Here is a 24,278-nt window from a genome sequence, read left to right on the forward strand (position 1 = left end):
ACTATACATACACGGGCATGCATTTAACAAAATAAAAGCATAATAGAAACTTGGGTAAAACTTTTGGAAAACTTTATAAGCAAGAATTTATGACTCGATATTAGTTTATAAAACAAACTTTTGAAAACAATTTGATAAAACAATTTAAGTGCAGAAAACCTTTGGAAAACCTTTAACAAGAAATTGCGACTTGATGTCTCTTTAGTAAACAAGCTTTGAAAAACTTTGGATAACCTTTTAAAAAAAATCTAACAAGGGATATTCATACTTTACCAAGCTTCGAAAACCTGATTTGGAAATCTTAAGCTGGATAAAGCAGTTTAACATGCAAAAATCTATTTTGCTATACAGTTGTTAATCACATGCGATTTATCTAATAACTGCACAGTTCAACTTGTATTCCCCCCTATAAAAAGCAGTTAAAAACGTTTAAAAGGTTGTTTCAGGGGTATGAACTCACCTGTAGCGAGTCGATCGGATGGAAGTGTCGGTTGAGTGGTTGGTGTCAAGTGAAGACTTGTACACATTTAATGACCCTATTAACATATGAAGACACATGTTTACATATAATTAGTGATTATAACACTAATTAAACATGTAAAAACATCCTAATGTGCGGAAAAACACTTTGGTCAAGTGCTAGGAGGCTATTGGGTTGCAATAAAGGAGTGTATGGCTTAGATAGGCAGTTTTCTCTTCAAGAGTAAACTCTTAGAGGAGATTTCGGCCCAATGACCACATCCCCATGAGTTTACGGACGTAAAATCATGGGAGGGATGTTTTTGGTTGCTCAAAGGTCTTATATCACTTGGGGAATTAAGCTAGGTTCTATTCTAGGGCATAGGAAGTGACTAAGGCTTCAAATGAACCATTTAAGGGACTTCACGGCTGTAAACATAGAGTTTACGGCCGTAAACTCTTACTTGTCCCCTCACTTCATGATTTAAGGTCTCAAATGAAAGAATACAAGGCTCTATGCATTATTCCAAGCCATAGGGAAGTTAGGGCATTATTTGACCTCCTTAAGGGAGTTTACGGCCAAGGGACCAATCCTTGGGGGGTTTACAACCGCAATCCCCTTATGGTCATGGTTTCTTTGATTTTTAAGGTCCCTACTTCGATGGTGGTTGATTCTAGACATTAACCCAAGCCATGGGAGGTGTTTAAGGGGAAATTTAACACCTTAAATGGTGTTACGGCCTATGAAGAGGTGTTTACGGTCGTAGAATATTCTTGGGCCATAAACTCATGTTTACTCCCCAAATGACAAGATTTTGGTGTTCTAAGCTCATACATGCAAGTCCCTAAGTCATAACTAAGCACTAGAAGTGATTTGGAAGGGTTTTGGGGCTTCAAAACCCCATTTATGAGTGTTTGTAGTTTGCGGTTGTTCTATGGCCGTAAACACATAACTTTGAGGCTTTCGGATGACTTAAACACGAATTTGCATGTATAACAAGCTAAACAACAAGCTAAGATAGATTACTTACGATTATGGAGCTCGAAAGGGCGTTTTTGGATCAAAAGTAACTTGTAGAGAGAGAGAGAGAGTAGAAAGAGAGTGGAAAGGGTATAAATGAGGTTCACTCACCCTCATATAGAGTGAGTTTACTGCCCCGGAGTTTACCGCCTGAGTTTATCACCCGAAAGCTCTATCTTATGAGGTTTATGACATTATTTTTGGTATTAGGGCTTTAGTGGTTACTTTTTAAGACTTGATCGGTAAGTGTGAAAAGCTCGGAATACTAAAACAGATTTTAAATTTGCTAAATGATGGCGGAAATGAATTTGACTTCCAAATGAAGTGTTTGACGGTAGAATTTATTTATATGAAATATTCAGGTTGTCATAACTGTAGTGAAACAACACTCCTTCTCGGAGCTACATACCCTTCCCTTTCCTTATCCAAGGAAACCTACACGACGACCTTGCCACAACAACAAGTGCCACGGTGCTGACACCCCACTCTATGCTATCACTTGTATATTAACCGTTATTCCATGCATCACATATACTCTGAATCTGATCACAAGGACTATCGAAGTCCATACACCACGTTTTACTAACATAATCAATACCCGGGGCCAGACCTACTGGTTTCTATTGCATCACAACATAATCAAGCCATCTCCTCATATAGATCTGTCAACACATATAGAGTCTTTAGCATGACTGGACCGCCTTACCAGGCCTTCAGCCAATCTGGACCACTCTCAGAACCTTTAGCATGTTTGGACCGCGCTCCAGAGCCTTCAGCCTGTCTGGACCGATCTCTGAGCCTTCGGCCTGACTGGTACGCCCACCATCCTTCAGTCTCTCCGGACCGCTTAGGCTATCATACATCATCCCGAACTATCATTCCTGGGAATCTCTCCCGTACATACTGTTCTAGCCCTCTAGGGGTTCCGAACTCTAACTCCATTTCATCTACTCACATCCCGGCCTAATCCTAGACCTCACAACAACCAATCACCTTTTCTGAAAACCTTGGTCTGTATCCCGCCCCATTTGTGTGTCACTTACTCATACCAGCCCACACTATTGGCTGACCGAAACACTACTGAATCCCAAACAGCTAATCAACCTCTAATGCTTGTCGATCCTCCTGACAATTTTCCAATTCTCCCCACTTAGAACACTGACTACCAACCACCGGTGACTCAACCGGCATAATCAATCATCCCTACTCAACATACTCCTCTTATCCATGAACTGATTTCCTATGAAATAAGCAACCTCCACAAAATCACTTCCCGGCATCGCACATTACGAACTCTAAGGGAGTTCGACTCTCCACTGAACACTTCTCAAATCACAATTGCTATATCCGACGACAAGACCATACAACCAAATTCTGACCATCAATCCCTTGGATGCTATCCGTATGCAACTCCAAGATACTAACACTCCTAATCCAACCATGAAACACGCAGAACGGCAAAAAAAAATACAACACCACATAAATACCAAGATAACAACGCAACAATGAAATGAAAACATACCCGCAACTGCATCCGGCTCTGCCCTGACCTCCTCTATTGTGAGCTGAAAAGTGCGCCCCTGAGCCCTCGGAGGTTTCGCACCACCCTAACCCCCGCCAGTAATCCTCATAGCAGATGGTGCTGGAACCTGCACCGATCTGGAAACAAGCTGTGGACAGTTGGCCCTCAAGTGACCAATCTGATGGCAATGATAACAATTCCTCAAATCCTGAATCGGGGCTGACTGAAGGCAATCCCTCGCATAATGCCCCTCTTTCCCACACTTGCGGCACGCACCACCAGTCCTACAAACTCCGGTATGACCCTTGCCACACTTCTCACAAGTGTGGCTACCCTGTCCTCCCAACCTGGAATTAACGGTCTTGGACCATTTCGGCGCCAGCTGTGACTGCACCGGGGCTTGCCTCTGCTCTCGCAACTGTAACTCAATCTCCAACTCACGCCGCCGAGCGGCCTCTTACAACTCCAGCAAGGTCTCGCACCTCTGCGTAGACACAAGCTGCCTGATATTCCTCTTGAGCATACTCACATACTGGGACATCTAAGCCTGCTCCGAAGCAAACTACGGGAAAAAAATCGCCCTCTCAGTGAACATCCCAGTGATCTCTGTCACCGACTCTGAATCCTGCTTTAACTCTAGGAACTCCTGAGCCAACCTCTCTCTCTCAACTCGCGGAACATAACGAGAACTGAGCATCTCCTGAAACCGATCCCTAGAAATCCCGGCCCGCTGCGCATCCGAATAAGATCCCATAGTCAACCTCCATCAATCCTTCGCCCCGAGCCTCAAAGGGTTCAGAGCAGACCTCACCCTCTGATCAGCAGGGCATGAACATGTGAAGAAACAACCATCCACATCTAACAAGCACCTCATAGCAACGATCAGATCCTGAACTCCATCGAAAGTAGGGGGCTTCGTATTATCGAAGTCTCGATACTGAAACCCTCGACCGGCTCCTCCCCCTGCCGCTATAACAGTCGATGTAGCTGCCATGATAGCCGCCTCTGCAAGAGCTGCATAGCGTTCATCAAGGTACTCAACCATGGCGGTCTTGATCGACCCAAACATCTCCGGTAACTCAGCCCGGAACATAACAGCAACCTCATCATGCAGGATCTCACGAATCCTGGCATCCAACTCGTCCGTACTCATCTAAGTAATGACCACAGGTGGTACCAATCCACCCTGATCACTCTCTCCTGATCCCGATACCAAACCGGATCCTGCCCCGAGAGGTCTCATAATCGCCATACTACAAATACACAACAAGAATATTAGGCATTCCTCATAATAATCCCGAGAACTAGCTCCTAACAAAACCCTAGGGGTTGTGACTTCCTTGATACGCGTATGGGTCCTGTGCTTTCAGTAGTACGAGCCCATACTACCTTCCACACCTACCCATATTTGTATCTAGTATCACCACAACTCCCAAACAATAGCATATACACAACAAACACTCAATCCCCCACTCCTAGTGGAGCACCACTATACCATAACCAACCTACCGATCTCACGCAATCCTCATATCCATGAAACTTCCACTAACCCTACATCACTAGTGTATGCTAGTCATACATAAAGCTGGACCCTATAGACTTTCGAATATCCAATCCTACCCTAAGCTCCCAATCATACAAGAGCAGAACATAGAGCCAAATCAAACATTATCAGGCTATAATATTTTAATTATGTATAACCATGATGCATGCACTAAATAACTACAGTAATGATGTCAATTTATTATAAAGGAAACCCTAGGCTAGCAGGCATCATATAATCAGGCAATTCTATCATGCAATTCCTGAAGATCCCAAGCCTAGTACTAGCACGCTGTTCTAACATATCACATAATCAAATAACTTGTATGGTATTTTGGGGTCTACTTACTGGCTCCGGCTGATCGTACCCTCTGCGTCCTCCTTTACTTATTTTGAAAACCCTTTTGAAAACTATTTTTGAAAATATCTCCTTGATTTTAGACTGGATTCACACGAGTGTTCATGCAATTCACTCAAACCAAGGCTCTGATACCAACTTGTAACGACCATGAAATTCGAGCCAAATTAAAACATTTTAATTCATTCAAAACCATTAAGTTCATACATTTGTTTTCAAAATAGTTTAAACATCAGAGTATTTCTCAGAACGATATCACATAAGTCATAAAACATGAGGAGCGGTACAATCACGCCTTCGCCTTTCCACGGTCTCCTGAAGTACCTGAAACAATACAGTGAAAATGTAAGCCTAAAAGCTTAGTGAGTTACCCCTAAAATACCAACCACAGTACCAAACAAATGACATATCATATCATAAATAGAACAACCATGCATATCGAGTCTATAGTGTGACGGGTCCGCCTGCACCAGGCCTTCAGTCCACCTGGTCCACCTTTTTGAGTCTATAGTATGATTAGTCCGCCCGCACCGGGCCTTCAGTCTGTCTGGTCCACTCTCTGAGCCTTGGCACGTCTGGTCCGCCCTCTTGGGGCCTTCAGCCTATCCGGACCGCTCGTTGGGCCTTTGGTCTAACCGGTCCGCCCTGGGTATGTTGGCTTACAGCAGAAAGAAGGACCCGCCTCAACCCAACCTCAGTCCAAGCAACCATGTGCACATAAATATATAATCATATAACAATTCCCATCTAATCAAACCGATCTAGCAGATCACATATCATAGAAACATCCTAACCAAGATACCGACCTTAACTAGGTCTTTAACATAGCAACATCATATATATATATATATATATATATATATATATATATATATATATATATATATATACCAGGATACAGACATAGCAAGCAATAACATGTCAAACAGATACTCTAATTTCAATCCAATAAAGGGCCAGCCTTGGTGCCTTAGACCCTGTCGATATTGTGAGGATAACTCACTTGCAACTGCCGACTTGAAGAAATAAGACCACGCTGCTCCGACCACCAGCACGAACTCCACCACTGATCATTACCAAATAACCAAAACCAATAAACACCAATAATTACCAAAATACCCTAAGAAGTCAAACTGGTCAACGCTTGGTCTTAGTCAAAGTCCTCCGTCAAAGTCAACCTTCCTAATTGACCCTACTCGTCGAGTTCCTAAGCTCAGAAACTCCCATGCCACGACTCAACTCACCGAGTCGCCCCAAGACTCGTCGAGTCCAACAAGCTCTGAGTCCCTTCCTACTCAACTTACCGAGTCATCCCTCGACTCACCGATTCACTGCTCAACCAGAAATGGTTATGACTTCATGACCAGACTCGCCGAGTCCAAGAACAGACTCGCCCAGTCTAAGGAAATCTTCAAAAGACTCGCCATATTGTTCTTCCAACTCGTCGAGTTCCTGCCCATCTTCATACAACTCGCCGAGTTACTATGCGACTCAAGTATGATATTTAGCCCGACTCACCGAGTCATCTCCCAAACTCGCCGAGTCCATACGTAACATCTTCATTCAGACGATTTGATGCGATTTCATTGCTTCCAATACATAGATCTGGACTCCTAGGGCCAGATTCACACGTAAAGTTTCTAACTATACGTGCATGCAAGGATCAACAAGCTCCAATCAAGCTATAAGGAGGTTTTTGGGACAAAGATACTCTAAATCAAACCCCATGGTTGATGCTTTAAGCTTTCATAGCTCACTATTAACCTAGATCTGAAGTTGCAACTTCAGATCTAACCTCTAAACTCGAAATAGGTTCCAATCAAGCTAAAATCCCCAAAACAACAACCAAGAATGGATCTAGAAGGAGAAAACTCAAGGTAACGACTTGTTACCTCAGAAATGTGCCCAAGAAGGAGTAGACTTCGGATCTACAATGATCTCCCGATGCTAGCCTCTTGATCTTCTAACTTTCTCCTCTTAAATTCTTCTTCCAAGCTCAAACTTTAACAATGGAGGCTCACACACACTAATTAGGGTTTCTGGAACTCAAATGGGCAGTAAAGAGGCTGAGGGTGGCTATAATGTGCTTTATATAGGGTACAAGTTCCGGGATTAGGGTTTTATCCCTTCAGCACCAACTCGTCGAGTTCATCTGCCGACTCGACGAGTTGGCCACTTAACCTGTAACAAAATCCCGCTCAGACTCGGCGAGTAAGAGGACCTACTCGTCGAGTCCATGACTTAATTTACACTTTACTCCCTGGAACTCTTGCTTCCGACTTGGGATGTTACAGTTTCGATCATCTTTCTTTGTGCTATCATTTTAGACTATGAGGTGAGTTTTCCTCACTGTAGTTGTGGGTCGAAGGCACCAATGTTAGCCCACTAGATTATGTATCCTAGTGTATTGGATTAATATTATGTTGTGTATGTGTTAGATTGGTAGATCTATATAATTACATGGGTTCATTGAGTATGTTATATATATATATATATATATATATATATATGATTACCTATACTTATTGATTCTTGATTGCTATTGTGTATGTCAACATGTTATGGTTTGTTGGGCTGAGGCGGTCCTAATTTGTGTTGAAAGCCAAGATACCCAGAACGGTTCGGTTACACTGAAGACCCGAGAAGCGGCCCAGTCAGGACAAAGTCTTGAAGAGCGGTCAAGATAGGTTGTAAGACCTGTGAGGCAGTCCAATCAGAATAAATGTTCATTTATGCATGTTTTTATATGTAGGTTGTGTGTGGTACTTTGGGGAACTCATTAGGTTTTTGGCTTACAGTTTAAGTTTTATGTTTCAGGTATTTCAAATGATCGGGGGAAAGCAAAGGCGTGATAGCACATATCGTTTGGTGTTATGTTTTGGAGATATTATGATACATTGATTTTGGAACATTTGCACTTGATCTTGGGATCTTATGACTCGGGTTTTGATTGAAAACAATAATTTCTATTTAATTAAAAATAAAAATTTTGATTGTGATCTTAGGATTCTAAACTTTTGTGATGTCCTACATGGATACAATATAAAATGATGAAATTTAGATGAATTTATTTAATGAAAATTTCATTATTGTAAGCTTTTGAATTAGTTTTTAACCTCCATGAGAAGCCTTTAGAAAAACCTTTTTTAGCCCATTCATGACAAAAAAAGAAATTAATGGATTTAATGTGTATAATCTTAAGTCTTAACATTTATATAAAAGTTGATTTTTTTAACATTTATATAATTAATTACAACGTTCAGATTATTTATTTTGAACAATGTTGAGACGTTCAATGTAAAAAGAAAAACTATATATACGTATGGTGATTCGAAAGAAATTTACATGTAGCACAACACGTTATGTATCATAACACATTAGACTGTGGAAAACGACATACTATTAACATGCAAAATCATCATATTTAAGTGGTCAACAACTTTTTAATAACTTTGACGTTTCAATACTTATAAAAGTTGAAACTAAATAATACAATCATTTAAAACTTCGACATAAAAAACATGTTTTATAATAAATTGACCACAAATGAATATTAAAAATATAATTTAAAAGTCAGTTTATAAATCAGTTATCTTGAACTACATTGATTTGGATGAAATCATTTATGTTTATGTAGATTTTTTTTATTTAACATTTTAACTCGCTTATAGTATCTCTAATTTACATAATTAGTCCCCTTTAATTTAATTACTCTATTTTGATCACTAAATTAATTTCAAATTAATTCTTGATCAATACTAATTAAATAATATGATTTCTCAATTAATATATTATACTTATAATATATTATTAAATCATAAATAACCTCTTTCTCAAATATCCATCCTATCAAATTGTCCTGGTGAAGGCAACCCGAAGTGGACCACGCTACTCTAAGGTCAAGTACATAGCAACTATAGTTATGAGCTTAGACACCTAATCCAACACCTGCATGTATGAATGATTTATTCTTCTGCATCTCTTCTCCACAAGGACCATTCGATCTGTATAGTTGTTAATGGGTGCACAACAAGAGCTCTTCTGATGGTTGATGCTGATGCCTCCGATAATCCAACATATTTAATCTTTCCTTCTTCCACCAGCTCCTTTAGTGCTCCCATCTAACAACAAAGATAAATATTTTAGGAGATCGACATGAATAGATAATGAATTTAAGCATGACTACAAGTAAACGATGTGTAAAGTGGAGGGAGTTAATAGTGATTTTAATAGGCACACGGTTGTCAATCCTATGCTAATAATAAACGTCAATACAATCGACGCCTAATCTCTTCAAGCTAGCTTCACAAGCATACTTTACATAGGTCGGGTTTCCGGAGACATCCATGTGATTACTGCTCTCGTATTTGAACCTGAATTTGGTACCTAGCTGCACTTTTTCCCTCCCCAGTCCAGTCAAAGCCTGTAATACAAAAGAAAATTGTTTGCTAATCAATTTACACAAGAAATGATACTTAAACCGTAAGTTGATTGAATCGAAATACGAAAAGATCTACGTGCTCTACGATCTTAAAAGTAATTGGGAGCGATAATTCATCAGGGTAATATTTAGTTATGAAGCTTGTAATCATAGAAGAATGTTACCTTGCTGATAAGAACTTCGTTGGTTTGAGGACCATAGATGTCAGAGGTGTCTAGAAAGGTAATGTCGGTGCTAATGGCGTGCTGGATGATCTCGGTCATGTTAGGTTCAGGTTTCGGTTTTCCATATAAATAAGACATTCCCATACAACCTAAACCCTGAGGAAATACCTCTAGTCCCTATGAACCTAGTTTGACTTTACGAACTCCTGCAATTTTTGAAGTTTATTCTTCTTCTACAAATTTACGAAAGCAACGCCTGACAGCTTACTTTATAGACAAAATTGCAAAAATGCTCCCTGTACTTGTCAAATTTTTGCAGTTTTGGTCCAAAAAAGTTTAGTAGTGCATTAGTCGTCCAATTTCGGATACTTTGTGTGGTTTTGGTCGCTATGGTTCGCATTTATATGTAGTTTTGGTCCATACTCCACCTGAAATGACAAATTTTCCCTTAAATAAATTTCTTTTTAATTTAATTTAATTTAATTTCCTTTCTAATTATTCTAATTAAAAAAAAAAAAAAAAAACACAACCCCAAACCACCCCTCTTATCCCTTCCGTCTCTCTCTCTCTCTCTCTCTCTCTCTCTCTCTCTCTCTCTCTCACGTTCCTCCTGTTAAGATGCATCACCCCAAACACCCTCTATTATTGTTTTGCTCGAACCCTTCTTTCCCCAAAGCCACATCTCCGGTGAGATGAGCTAACAGTCGAGGAAGAGAGCCCATCAGAAAAACCAGTTGTCAACCTCTCCACCTCCCCTCGGTTGATGAGCAAAACCACGAACCCTCACCTGTTCTGATGTTTCGATTTGCTCTTGCCCTCCCTTTTTTCTCCGTTTTTCTACCTACCTCTCCACCTCCCCTCCATGGCTACTTGTGTGATGTTGCAAAGCATCGATATGCATATTTAGGTTTATAATCGATTATGTTTCAATCGATTCCAGCTCATTAGAGATCTGATTTCATTCTGAAAAATTGAGATTAAATTTGGTTGATCGATTTGGATTATGCTTTGTGCTTTTGGTCGATAGCAATAAGAAACAAATCACTTTCATTTGTCAAGATCTCATAGTGGGGGTTGGTGTTTGCTCGTCGTCACAGGGGGAAAGACTGGGTGGCAGCCGGTGGTTCTTAGGAGGTTGATGCCACCTCTGATGGGGCTACTGTTATTTGAGAAAAGAAGCAAGGGAGAGAGAGGGGAGGTGGCAGTTGTCAAAGGGTGTGTTTGGGTTGTTGCTAATTGACAAATACGATGAGAAGAGGTGGTTCTTGGTGATGTTCGGTGGTCACAACCACAACATGACCACCACTCCTTGGTGGTGGTTGTTCTTGGCAGTGAAAGGAGAAAAGGAAAACAGAAAACGTGCAGGGTGGGTGGTGCAATGGACTCTACATTACCAGAGGGGGATAGAGAGTGGCCATTTGTGGTGGTTCACAGTGGTAGGGGGTCACCGGTGGGTGGTTGAGGGTGGTAGGCCTTGGCTGTCCCTGTTTCTTTCTTCATTTCTTTCACCGGTGTGTGTGTTCTTGAAGGAGAAAAAACAAATAAAATATAAATATAAATATAAATATAAATTAATTTATGTATTTTAGCAATTAAGAAAACGAAAAATATAAATCATAAGGGGATAATCGTCTTTTTAAGTGTGTAGAGACAAAAACAATAAAAAGATCCAAAATTGCGTCAATAGTGCATCAAGGTATCGTTTTGGACTAAAACTGTAGAAATTTACCAACTACAGAGATATTTTTATAATTTGGTCTAATTTATATAGGGGGTGAAAAGCAGAGAGTTTGGAAAGCATAGGTACCAAAGTAATTGACTTTTTAACGTTACAAACGAAGAAGAATAATATATAACAATAACTTACAAATGTACAAAGCTTTTTTAATTTAATTAAGTGTTTCACGAATTGTAAATGAGTAGTCGACCTAGGTTACCTAGTTTTTGGTACACATTAAATGATTTAATCATAGGTCTGCAACTCTGCATACACCCCATTTAACATGCTTTTTTACCAAAATTTTATATAGAAATTTTTTTATTATAATTGAGTTTGAGTTAATGCCCACACAATGGACGTGTTTGGCAAACATAGCTGTTAGCTGGAAGCGGGTAGCGGTTAGCTGGTAGCGGGTAGCTGGTAGCTGGTAGTGGGAAACTGTAGCTTTTATTTGTTATATGAATGTTTGGCAAAAGTAGCTGAAAGCTTTTGAAATATATAAAATTACATAAAAGGACAATTGATTAAAAATAAGAAAATATATAAATATATTTTTAAGGGTAATTATGGAAATTGATTTCAAAAGCTCCGGAACGTTTTGTTAAAAGCTACATGAAGTAGCTTTTAGAATCGGAGCGTTTTGTTAAAACTAAAAGCTAAACGCTCGTACTGCCAAACGAAACTTTTTGTTTAAACTAGAGCGTTTTGTCAAAAGCTAAAAGCTAGAAGCTCCGAAACGTTTCCAAAAGCTCCGTGCCAAACACACCCAATAATAGTAGTTTTAGACTATGCACCCTCTTAAGCTGTTAGACTACCCATCGGGGGTTCTTGCGAGCGAGTCGCAGGAAAAGAGATATTAAAAAAATGAAAAGTAGACGATCTTTGGTGATCCGGTTAGTAACCATGCCCTCATCTCGCTCTAGCTTGTATATAAAGATCTCCTACGTGTCCAACTTTGTTAAAAGGAATCCTTTAGATTTTATATATATATATATATATATATATATATATATATATATATATATATATATATATATATATATATATATATATATATATATAAACTAATTTTTGTTAATAAATAGACTTTATCTTTAATAAAATAAAATAAAATATAAAAAAATATTTGATTTATAGTTTTATAAATATAAAATTTTAATATAAAATAGGTTGGGTTAGATTGCTAATGGGGTAAATAATTATATTTGATTGGGTTGTATAGGTGTAAGAGAAATAAATTAATTATTTATAAAAAAAATGGGTTGGGTTGGGTTAGATTGCTAAAGGGGATAGTATTACAATTATCCCTTTATCTGATATCATAATAATATGATCAACTTGGTGAATTTTTTGGTTGCTATTTATAATCAACTTTTTGTTTTTCCAATTCATAATACCCAAAATGAAAATCTTGTATTTGATTCTTGGGTAAATGATACAAAAAAACACTCTTTTTACACAAAAATTCGATTTTAACACCGTGTTTTTTTTTTTGTGTCAATTTTGACACTGTGTTTTCGAATTCGTTACAATTCTGACCATTTGACCGGTTAACCATGTTGCATGCTAATGTGGCATGTTGACGTGTCAAAATTGAATTTTTTTCTCACAAAAAACATTAAGTTTTCATTTTTTTTTTCGATTTTGACACTAAGTTTAATATTTTTCTTTCAACTTTGACACTAGGTTTTTTTGTTTCAAATCGAACATCATTTTTTCCAATTTTGTTCAACGTTGACAAATTTTTATTTGAAACTGTATAAATATTTTTTAATATATATATATATATATATATATATATATATATATATATATATATATGTGTGTGTGTGTGTGTGTGTGTGTGTGTGTGTGTTTGTGTGTGTGTGAATGAGATAGGTTGAGAACTTATAGTTTCTCGATAACTAAAAGTGGAACGTTAGATCAAAATTAATTCATTAAGGACATGATCGTAATCATACCAATCTTATTTAATGTTTAATTTTTTAATTTATTGGTCATATTAATATAAATGTGTAAAAAGATACATAATAAATCAAATTTTTGGATTTTTTTTAAAAATATTATTTTTCAATTTAAAAAAAATGCACATTTTTTAATTTTGTATCGAAAACATGATTTTTTGAAAAAAAATTTGAAGAAAATATTATTTTTAAAAAATTGCAATTTAAAAAAAAATGTACTTTTTTTTCAAAACAAATGCATTAGTTTTCAAAAGAAAATTGTATTTTTTTTTCAAAAAAAAATGCAATATTTTCAAAAAAACTAAAATTTTTAAAAAAAACTGCATTTTTTTGAATGACAACTGCATTTTTTTTTCAATAAATAAACTACAACTTTAAAAAAAAACTGCATTTTTAAATAAAAAAACTACAAACAGCTGATCCAACTCGTCGAGTTCATCATCATACAATCCAACTCGTCGAGTCCACTCATGGGACTCGTCGAGTCCAACAGTCAGAGTGCAGAATTGCAATTTTTCCATCTATGAACAATTAACCAATGCATCTATATAATAGAAAACACCCTAGGCTCTAATACCACTATTATGTTCTGAGCACTATAACATCCCTATGGTGCACAGACAACCCTAATGCTTTGGATCTAAGTTTTCTCTAGTTATACAGTTATACATGCAATTTTATTTTATCCAAAGCATACACCCTAGATACCATGCAATTTTTGATATACAACATAAAAACTAATTAGATGAATACCTCTTTATTGTAGCTTGTAGTTCTTAGCCTTTCAAGATCTTAGTACTTCAAGTGTGATACCTCTTATCTGTCACAAAATACCGTGAACAAGAGGAGGCTTATGAGAGAGAGATAGTGGTTAGGAAGCACAAATCGGCTAGGGTTTCACCTTAGAAGTCTTGGGGGCCGATTTTAGCAAGCTAGGGGTTCAATTTATAGTGTGGAATCCTTACGGTTTTATACATAAAACCCTAATTTACTTATTCCTTGAAGTATTCCAATGATCCATATGATATGCCTTTTAGACTAACTCTTCATGTACTTTCACAAAGAATTAGCCCATCCCTAATCAACATGGATTATTAGCCTAAACTATAGTTATTATTTATTTACCTAATCAGTCCCTGTAAATTTAATTAGTCTCTTTTGATCACTAAATTAATTACCAATTAATTCTTGACCAATACTAATTAAATAATATGATTTCTCAATTAGTATATTATTCCTATAATATATTAATAAATCACAAATAACCTCTTTCTCAAATGTCCATCCTATCAAATTGCTCAGGTAAATTCAACCCAAAAGGACCATGCTAATATCGGGTCAAGTACATATCAATTATAGTTATGGGCTTAAACACCTAATCCAATACAGATGAGGGCCATACACGAATGACAGGAGGGTATGGCCGTTTTAGCAATTAAACCGTTCTGAAATCCAACAACCCATCTGGCCCTTCAAACCAGATTCCGCGTACTGTAAGATGTTAAAAGATAGTGTATAAATATCTTTGTATAATTTATAATACTTAGCACAAGTATTCTCTCCCAAAATAAATAAATGCAAAAGAGGGGTCGTAACATTCACCTTGTCGAGTAGTTATCAAGTTGTTCTGAAAACCGAGAAGTATTGTCGAGAGGTTGTGATCTTCGGGATAAATTCGATTTCCTAGAAATTTTGATATACATATTAATATTCGGATGTGATATGGTATTATTATGTTTCATTTGAATAATTTCCTAAGTTTTGCCAATTCAAAGTTTATTTAAAGATTATTTATTTATATAAATTTTCCTTAAAATTTTAATTTAAAATGATTTGATATTTTCCAAAATTTGTAAATAAATCTAAATTTATTTAATTTAAACTATAACTAATATTTTGTAAAGGTTAAGAATTCCATTTTTTATTTATTCTAATATATATATATATATATATATATATATATATATATATATATATATATATATATATATATATACACACCTTAATAAGCATTTAGCCTAAAATGCTAAATTTTAAGAGGTAAATGACCAAATGCAATATATACAACCATTTAAAGCATTATAGAAAAACCATATCTTATCTAGTCAAGTCATCCATCCTTTGAATTGGTATTCCCCATTTTCAATCAAATGAATCGGTCAACACCAACTACCCTTTATATAACATCGCCTCTGCATTGTTGAACCATCACTTCCCATCTCCCCATAACTAAATGATCTTCACCCCCTTCTCCCCCACCGTCCATCGCTCAGCCTACATACCGCCACAAATACGACGCCTTCATCACCCGTGACCATTATTTTCCGCCACCAAAACTAACCCTCAAATCGACACTTTCCATATGTGTGCATCTGCTATCTCTGTACAAGAATATGGCTAAGGAAACCTAAAACAAAGCAAATCTAGGGTTTTTTTACTTTTGATTTTGTCAATCAGATCTAAAATATAATGGTTAGTTTTTTGTTTCTTTTCAATCCTTCATAATAATTTTTCAAACCGTTGTTGTCAAGATCATGAGAAACTTTTCATGGGACTTTTTGTAACCTTTTCATTATCATGTTTTTTTGCTATAGGATATAATCGGGAAGACAAACAAGAAATAAAAATATTTATGTGTGTGTAGTGATATCATGCTCTATTCCTCCCTCTCTATCTCGATTAATTTCAATCCTTAACTTGCTCTCAATCTTGATATTTTGTTGATAAGAGACATCCTGCGATTTCAAGCCCTAAATTGCATCGGTGAGCCCTTTTTGTTTTTCTTATTTTGGGTTTGTTCTTAAGTTTATGACTCACACATATGAAACATGGTTGACTTAATTCCGCCAACTCTTTTCAAGAATGGTGAGTTTTCAAAGTGTTAATCTTGGTGGGAATTTCTTGATTGCTACCAAATAGGGTTGACTTATTATCAAATTTGATCAATTTAAGCTTTAACGAAAATGGTTTTTTTGGTCAATTACCATATCTATTTGATTTGGTAAACACATTTTTTTTATCTCAAAAGCAATTTCTTTTTATGGTCAAATCTTGTTCAAATGTGGTCAGCTCAATCATCTTTGAATGCTCAATCTTTCATTCAATTCACTCTTTGGTGTCTCACCATTTTCTTTATTCTCACTGTCATCCATTACTTACTTGAATCTAACATCAAAAAAGTTGTCTGGATGAGAATTGCCTCATGATTAATGTGATAGGTCATCATCTAACTACTTAATCTGTAGAAGAAGCTCGAGGGGTAGAAATTGAGAGCTAAAGGATTCAAAGATTCTTAACATATAAGGAATCAAGTTATATTGTTGCATAAATCGGTCCAGGATTACTCTTTTATGGGATATCCGAACTTTTAACTGGTTCAAGTAATTATTGTATGCAAGTTTCCTTTTTTACTTAATGTATTGTATGGGTACAGATGAATGTATATAAAATTTTGCTTTTTCTTACTTGATGTATAAAGAAACTTTCGTTAATACTTAATGCATTGAGAATGTCTTAATGAGTATTAAGTGGGAGGGGATATTTAAAAAACTAAATAAAACTAAATTTCTGATTATACCCTTGTGCTCCTATATTTGACTTGTCTTTTTTGCCGACAAGCCACCACCAAGTTACAAAGAGGTACTATTTCTCACAATATTTGTGTCTTATTTGCTTGACACTTATATTAGGTTCTTTTCTTTCAAGTATTGACTAAGAGGAATTACTTATATCTAAAGACTTAGTTATTTTGGCCTACCCCAACTCTTTAGTGGCATTTACTTTTTGATGGCTAATATTTTACGAGCTTTTATCTTATGTCGTTGTGATTATTTCCTAAAGTAATTAAAATTTAAAATGAACTCATTGTACGCATGGGATCTGGTAAGAGCTGCCAAAGTATGAAGAAAAATTGTTGAACAACTCACCCATACCACACTTGCTACACGACTCTCCATTGGTTCTAGATAGCTATCGCATGAATACAATCACATTCACACAATAGATAATTCACACAAGAAAGATTCGTAAAACAATCAATCAAGAAACACTAGCGGAACTAAGGCATCACATAATCATGCAATTCTATCAACCAATTCCTGGAGATCCCTAGCATATCACTAGCATGTTGTTCTAACATATCACAATATTATATAAATGTATGGTATTTTAGGGTCTACTTACCGACTCTAGGTGACCGTACACTTCGCATCCTCTTTTGTATTTTGAAAACCATTTAAAACCGTTTTTGAAAACCTTTCCTTAGTTTGAGAATGGATTCACACAAGTGTTCCTCCAATTCACTCAAACCAAGGCTCTGATATGAACTTGTAACATCCTGAAAACTCATGCAAATTTAAAACTTTTTAAATCTTCCAAAGACCCATAGTTATTACAAATCTTCCTTCAAAATAGTTCCATGTCAGAGTATCCCGGAAATCTAAATCAAAATGTGAGGAAGTGTACGGTCACGCATTTTCCTTCCCGTGGTCATCTGCAGTACCAAAAACAATAATCGATAAAATGTAGGCTCGAAGGCTTAGTGAGTTTCCCATCAAAATACCGATACATAATAACACGCATAACATAACAAATAAACAAACAACATACTATGGGTCCAATCAACCATTGGGTTGGAATACCCACATACTATGAGTCAAATCATCCATCGGGATGGAATACTCCTGGCCCACAACCATCGGGTTGGAATTCCCACATACTATGAGTCCAATCATCCATCGGGATCGAATACTCCTAGCCCACAAACATTGGGTTGGAATGCCTACATACTATGAGTCCAATCATCCATCAGGATGGAATACTCATGGCCCACAACCATCGGGTTAGAATGCCTACATACAATGAGTCGAATCATCCATCGGGATGGAATACTCTTGGCCCACAACCATCGGGTTGGAATACCCACACACTATGAGTCCAATCATCCATCGGGATTGAATACTCCTGGCCCACAACCATCAGGTTGGAATACCCACATACTATGAGTCCAATCATCCATCAGGATGGAATACTCACAACTACTAATCAAGCATATGCACATATTACAAGTGATCCCATAATACTCATCATACTCAAACTGCCACCTAACTCTCACTTAGTGCTAGACAGTTGCTACTTGAATACCATCACATAGCTCATGGCTTAAACAACCCAGGTTAAAAGATTCAATTCCATAATGGTTAGACTCAAATGAGAGCTACACAGCAGAACCAAATCCCCCCCCCCCACCCCCGCCTAGGACCATTTAACCCATGAGATATGTAACCGAATGTATTCACTCAATAACCATTTCACACACAAAGAGTTACACTATAACACATAACCATCCTATATACCAGGATATCGATCTAGCATATCATAACTACAAAACAACACCCTAACTAGCAGGGTACCGATCTAATAGCTCATATCTACACATAATCACATATAACCGGGATAACCATCCTGAGGGGCCGACCTAGTGTCGTAGACCCTGTCAGTATAATAAGGAGGAACTCACCTTCCAGCTGTCGAACTGAAGCAGTTTACTCAAACTCTCGAACCTCGGCCACGAACACCACCACCTATAATCACCATAAGGTCATTTCCATAAATTTTCAATTTACCAAAATACCCTCAAAAGTTAAACTAATCAACCCTTGGTCAAGATCAAATTCAATGGTCCAAGTCAACGGTCCATGCTGACCTAACTCGTCGACTGCACGCATCGACTCACCGAGTTCCTTTGAAACTCTTGGAACTCCGAAAACTTCGGGTTAACTCGTCGAGTCTCCATACTGTCTTACTGAGTCCATGCAACACCAAAACGGGCAAATCTTCAACCGACTCGCCAGGTCGGATAAGTATTCGTCGAGTCCTTTTTGACCATCACTCATCCAAACGATTTCAAGCTGCTCCAAAGCTCCAAACAGTAGATCTATCCTCCTAAGTCATGTTTACCACATAAAGTTGCAAAATTTATGCAAGGTCCTTGATGCTAAAACCAAGCTAAGGGAAAGGTTTAAACCAAGAAGAAGAGCCTTAGCTTGCTAAATCCAATTACTTTATGATTAAGGGGACTTGGAGAAGTCTAGATCTGAAACCATGCCCTTGTGACAAGCTCAAACCCGAATGAGACTCCTATTTGCCATAGAAATGGCCATTTTCTTCCACAAAGAGAGATCTAACAAATGAAATGTAAAGGTGGAAGCTTTATACCTCCAACTTGCTGCCACAACACTGGAGAGATTGGATCTATAAGCTCTTCCTTGTTCCAAGCTTTCCACTCTTCAATAAATGCTCCATCACTCTCTCTTTTAACTCCACACACTCAAAAATGGAGGCTAGCTTGCACTTAAAGTTTCTTTAGACGTGGGAGTGACAAAGGAGGCTGAGGAGGAAAGTTAATGCCCTTTAAATAGGGTGCAACCCCTAAAAATTAGGGTTTTCACTTACCAACACCTACTCGTCGAGTCGGGTCCTCCATATCGTCGAGTAGTGTTTAAAACCCACATGGCTGATTTTTTCTCTACTCGATGAGTTGGCCTATCAACTTATCGAGTCGCCTTTGAAACATGATTCTTGGAGCTTTAACCCAGTATCGGAAAATCGGGATGTTACAACAAAATATGCCATCAAGTTGCGGAATCCAAAAAGGTTTTGAAGAGTTTCAAAACTTGCCCTAAAGTTTGGAATTTAAAACTTGATTAAAAGTTTTAATTATTAAAATTAAATTCTAAAACCCTATTAATTTGAAAATGTTCAAAAGTACACCTCTTGGTTTTGTAACTTAAATTTTAATTTAGTAGCTTAAATTTTGAAATCATAAATTTAGAACCTTGATATTTTGAGTAGTTCAAATTACATACTTATGGATTTTATTAAATTAATTAAGTGTTTACTTAAAAGAAAGAATTAATAAATCCATAATAATATGGTTTAAACTTAATTAAATTAAAAGCCTAATTTATTAATAGATTAAACCACCTAGTATTTTAAATCTATAAAATACACCCTTATACTATATAAAATTAAAAGTATAATATATTATATATGCATAAGTTAAAATTCAGTCTTACCGTTAGTAGGCCTCATTCACGTAGCTGGTCTATAAGGGGTGTTTAAGGAAGCGGATTGTAAAATGACCTCCATTGGGTATACATTCTTACCCACCACACCGTTGACCAGTGGAGAGTCGTTAGCCGAACGGGTTTGATAGGACACTTAAAGCCTCGTTATAAGTATAATGAATATATAAAGTAACTAAATGTTTTATTAATTCCCAATCTTAGTTACTTTAGGAAAATGTGAATTGATGCTAACCCATGAAATTGCACATTGCACCTTATTTGTTGTTAGTGGAGCGTGTGTGGTTAACCGACACACTAATATGGAACTAATGTAGGATGGAAATGTTTTATTAAACATGCCATCGAAAAGTTCAATGAATCTTAAAAGATCTAGGAATTTCATTTAAAACCTAATTTGTTTAAAATTTCGTTTTCGTGGTGGAATTGGTAAATTTTCATTTATCTACTGACAAACAATTTGCAATTGGATTACGACATCCCTCTTCCGAATTGTAAATTATTGTGTTGGGTCCTAGCCTTGATATTTCATTTGGGTGTTATATTAAGGATTAAATCAACTCACTTGAATTTCTCCCCTTGTAGATGTCTAATTCTGGCAACTATGGTCTTCCCGAATCTTTTGGAAAAAGCTTTCCCCATGAAGATGACATTCCACGTTTATTGGTTTTTATAAATTCCTGTAATGTAAAAAAGAACAATTTGAATATTGAATTTGGATCATGGAAATGGAAATCATACTTCACTTCCTCCACCTCCTCCAATAGTTCTCCATGACCCATGTCTTCTAAGACTTGAAAAGTTCAAGGTCACTCATGCCCTATTGGCAAGCAACCACGAAGATGGAAAGTCTGTATGTGCTCACGTCTTGAAGATGAAATTACATATTGACAGGCTGGGAATGTTGGGTGTCGATGTCTCTAGAAAGCTGGTTGTTGACTTGGTTCTTCAATCACTTCCTAAGTCATATAACGGGTTCATTAAGGACTATTATATGGGATACCATGATGTGACCCTTATTAAACTAACCTATTTGCTTGTTGCTGTTGAATTTGCAATGATTTGGTGCACTGGTAAAGAAAATTTGACTGGAAGATCTACGTCCCAAACTTCCATGGACATTGACCGGATGGTAGAGACAAAGGCTAAATCTGAGAGAGACCCATGTACCATTCCCAAAGAGTCTATATATTACTATTGCCAATAGAAGGGGAATTGGATGCGAAGCTACCCTAACTACCTGAAAAATGTAACAGATAGTAAAGTCAAAATGTATGACTCTGCTTCAGCTAAATCTATTATCTAACTCTATTAAGTTCCTATTTTTAGATTCTTAATACATGATATGATAAGAACGCATTTTGATGTTTTGTAGGATTGAAGAAAAGAAAGGAAGCTTGAAAAGAAGAGTGAGCTAATTCTAATAGCGAAGAGATGGATTTCGATCACATGGTTCGATGATCAGATTTTTGAGCTGCTACTTAGGAGTTATGATTGATTTCTTAGGAATAGTTATTAACATAGTTTTCAAATGTATTTGCATTGTAAGGACAAGTTTTCCACACTTTTATAAATAAAGAAAATTTTAATTTTCATCTTATTTTATGTTTCCTTGCAATGGAATTTGTAAAAATTGTTGTTTATATGTTTCCACTAATACCAATGTTGAAAATGGTTTGATTCTTAGCTATATCAATTGTGGTAGTGTTGTAATTTTCTAAGTAAGGAAAGATTCTCATCGCCCAAGTTTCAATTGGACAGAAAACTGGAATCACATGATTTAAATCATGTGATGTATGAAAATCTTGATACTTGGACAAATTGGGACTAATTCCTTGTTTAGACAAGTATGTAAGTCAAGTAAAATATAAAAGGATCTAGTACACATTGATGTGAACTGGTCAGATCCACCACAAAGGACGATAAAGTCTGTTTGTCATGATTTACTAAAAGCTTAGGAAATATGATTATGCTTACAAGATTAAGTATAATTCTGATACATTGAAAAGATTCAAAGTATAGCAGAACGAATAAGAAGAATCAAATTAGGTAGAAAGATAAAAGGTATCTCCAATCTGAATGGAAAGGAGAGTACTTTAGTATCGTGTTTTATGACATCCTTATGATCATGGAACCATATAACAATTGATCCTCTAAGGACACTTTAGTGCATTCATATAACTAAGGAGAGGAATCGGGAATTGTTGAAATGGTTAAAATCAAAAGGATGAGTCATACTTCGTTCCAAAATCAAGTGTTAGAGTCATATTCCAATATTGTACATTGAGTGACATATTATAAGTAGGTTTATAACACATCATGATGTTGGGTTTTGAGCATTTTTACACTCCTACGGTGTACATGCAACCCTAAATACCTTGGATCTATGTTTTCTCTATTATACATGCAAATATGAAGTTTCCAAGGTATTACCCTATGCTAGCATAGAATCTATGATACTTGGGTAATAAAATAAGTTAGAAGACATACCTTTTGATGTAGCTTGATTCCGAGGAGCTCAAGATCCTAGTGCCCCAAGTGTGACACCTCAAATGGTTCACAAAACATCAAAAAAACTTGGAATAACCATGAGAAGAAGATATGAGTACTTAGAAATTGGCTTGCCCTCTTGTATATACACTAGTGCCAATTTCACCAACCAACGGGGTCTTTATATAGTGTGGCTATTAGTGTTACACCATGTAACTCATGACTTTAATCATTCATTATGCTCCATGGGTTTTAACCTCCATGGAGTATCCATGGATCACTCCATGGGTTTAGCCCAACATAAAGAATCATGGATCATAAGCCCACATATATAAGAATCAATGATTTACACAATCAATCCCCATATATTTAATTAGTCTTTTTTTATCACTAAATTAATTCAAATTTAATTGTTGATCAATACTAATTAAATATTACGATTTCATATTAATATATTAGAACTTATAATATATTAATATGTCACAAATATCCTCTTCTCACAAAAGGCCTATACAAAATTGTTCTGATGCCATGCAACCCAAATGGACCATGCCGGGTCGGGTCAAGTATATACCAATTATAGTTATGGACATAGATACTAATCGAACAGTCTCCTACTTGGATAAGTCTAATAACTATTATTACAAGTATGACTCCAACCTGACCAGCAATCGTAGCTCTTAAATATTGTTGTCGAACTCTGAACAAATTACTGACGCATCCATTAGATAAGTAATCATATATTCCTCCATTCTAAATATCATATGGACCGAGACACAGATTATAATAATTCTCTCTGTCCATTTGTTGTTTCCCGATTTCCAATTTAAGACGACCGAATAATTTAACAAATCAAATCAGTCCAGGCTTGGCCAAGCACTTAGGGGTGTCATCACTAATTCATCGAGGGGCCCACATATATATCTTTTATCCCTTTAAGGGTAAAAGTAATGGATAAACTTTAACTCATATGCTTATACTAACTACTTTTCGAATAATACACAAATACACGTTTTATAACATCGAGTTACCAATGCGTTTTCGTGCAATCAATGTATAACCAACTCATAGTCAACAACTCATATCTCTAGGTTTGAAGAATATAAGATATTATCGTCTCATGATTCACTTGTTATAAAATCCTTGATGTGTTTCAAATAAGCGTGGGTTGAATCCAATACTCGAATCTTATTCCAGAAGTACTCATGAATAATGCAGCTAAGTCTAGCCACCTAGACAGACTACAGACCCATTCATGAAAGTCTTGCCTCAATACCTACTTCTAATGTATGATCGACTGTGGATAGTTTGAATAACCTAGTTATTCGAGAAGTAAAAACATCGAAAGTGAAACACAAGAATAATACTAATCCTATATGGCCCCAAACCTCCTTGAGTGCAAATAAAACACCTTTTATCTAAGCACCATATTGATTACTCATTATTCATTGTATAATGTTTCGATTTACCAACTTAATACTTGAATTAAAACAATAATCATGCCATGCTCCA

General features: G+C 36.5%; 1 protein-coding gene across 1 annotated transcript; it reads right to left on the minus strand.

The window, feature by feature from the left end:
* Positions 1–9,157: 9,157 nt before the first annotated feature.
* Positions 9,158–9,651, minus strand: LOC111888195 (IN2-2 protein). The gene is made up of 2 exons (XM_023884338.1): positions 9,508–9,651; positions 9,158–9,325 (listed from the first exon to the last, which is right to left on the minus strand). The coding sequence occupies exons 1-2, from the start codon at positions 9,649–9,651 to the stop codon at positions 9,158–9,160; spliced, it is 312 nt and encodes a 103-aa protein (XP_023740106.1).
* Positions 9,652–24,278: the final 14,627 nt, after the last annotated feature.

The sequence above is a fragment of the Lactuca sativa genome, chromosome 2 (genome assembly GCF_002870075.4).
Source record: "Lactuca sativa cultivar Salinas chromosome 2, Lsat_Salinas_v11, whole genome shotgun sequence".
NCBI classification, from domain to species: Eukaryota; Viridiplantae; Streptophyta; class Magnoliopsida; order Asterales; family Asteraceae; genus Lactuca; species Lactuca sativa.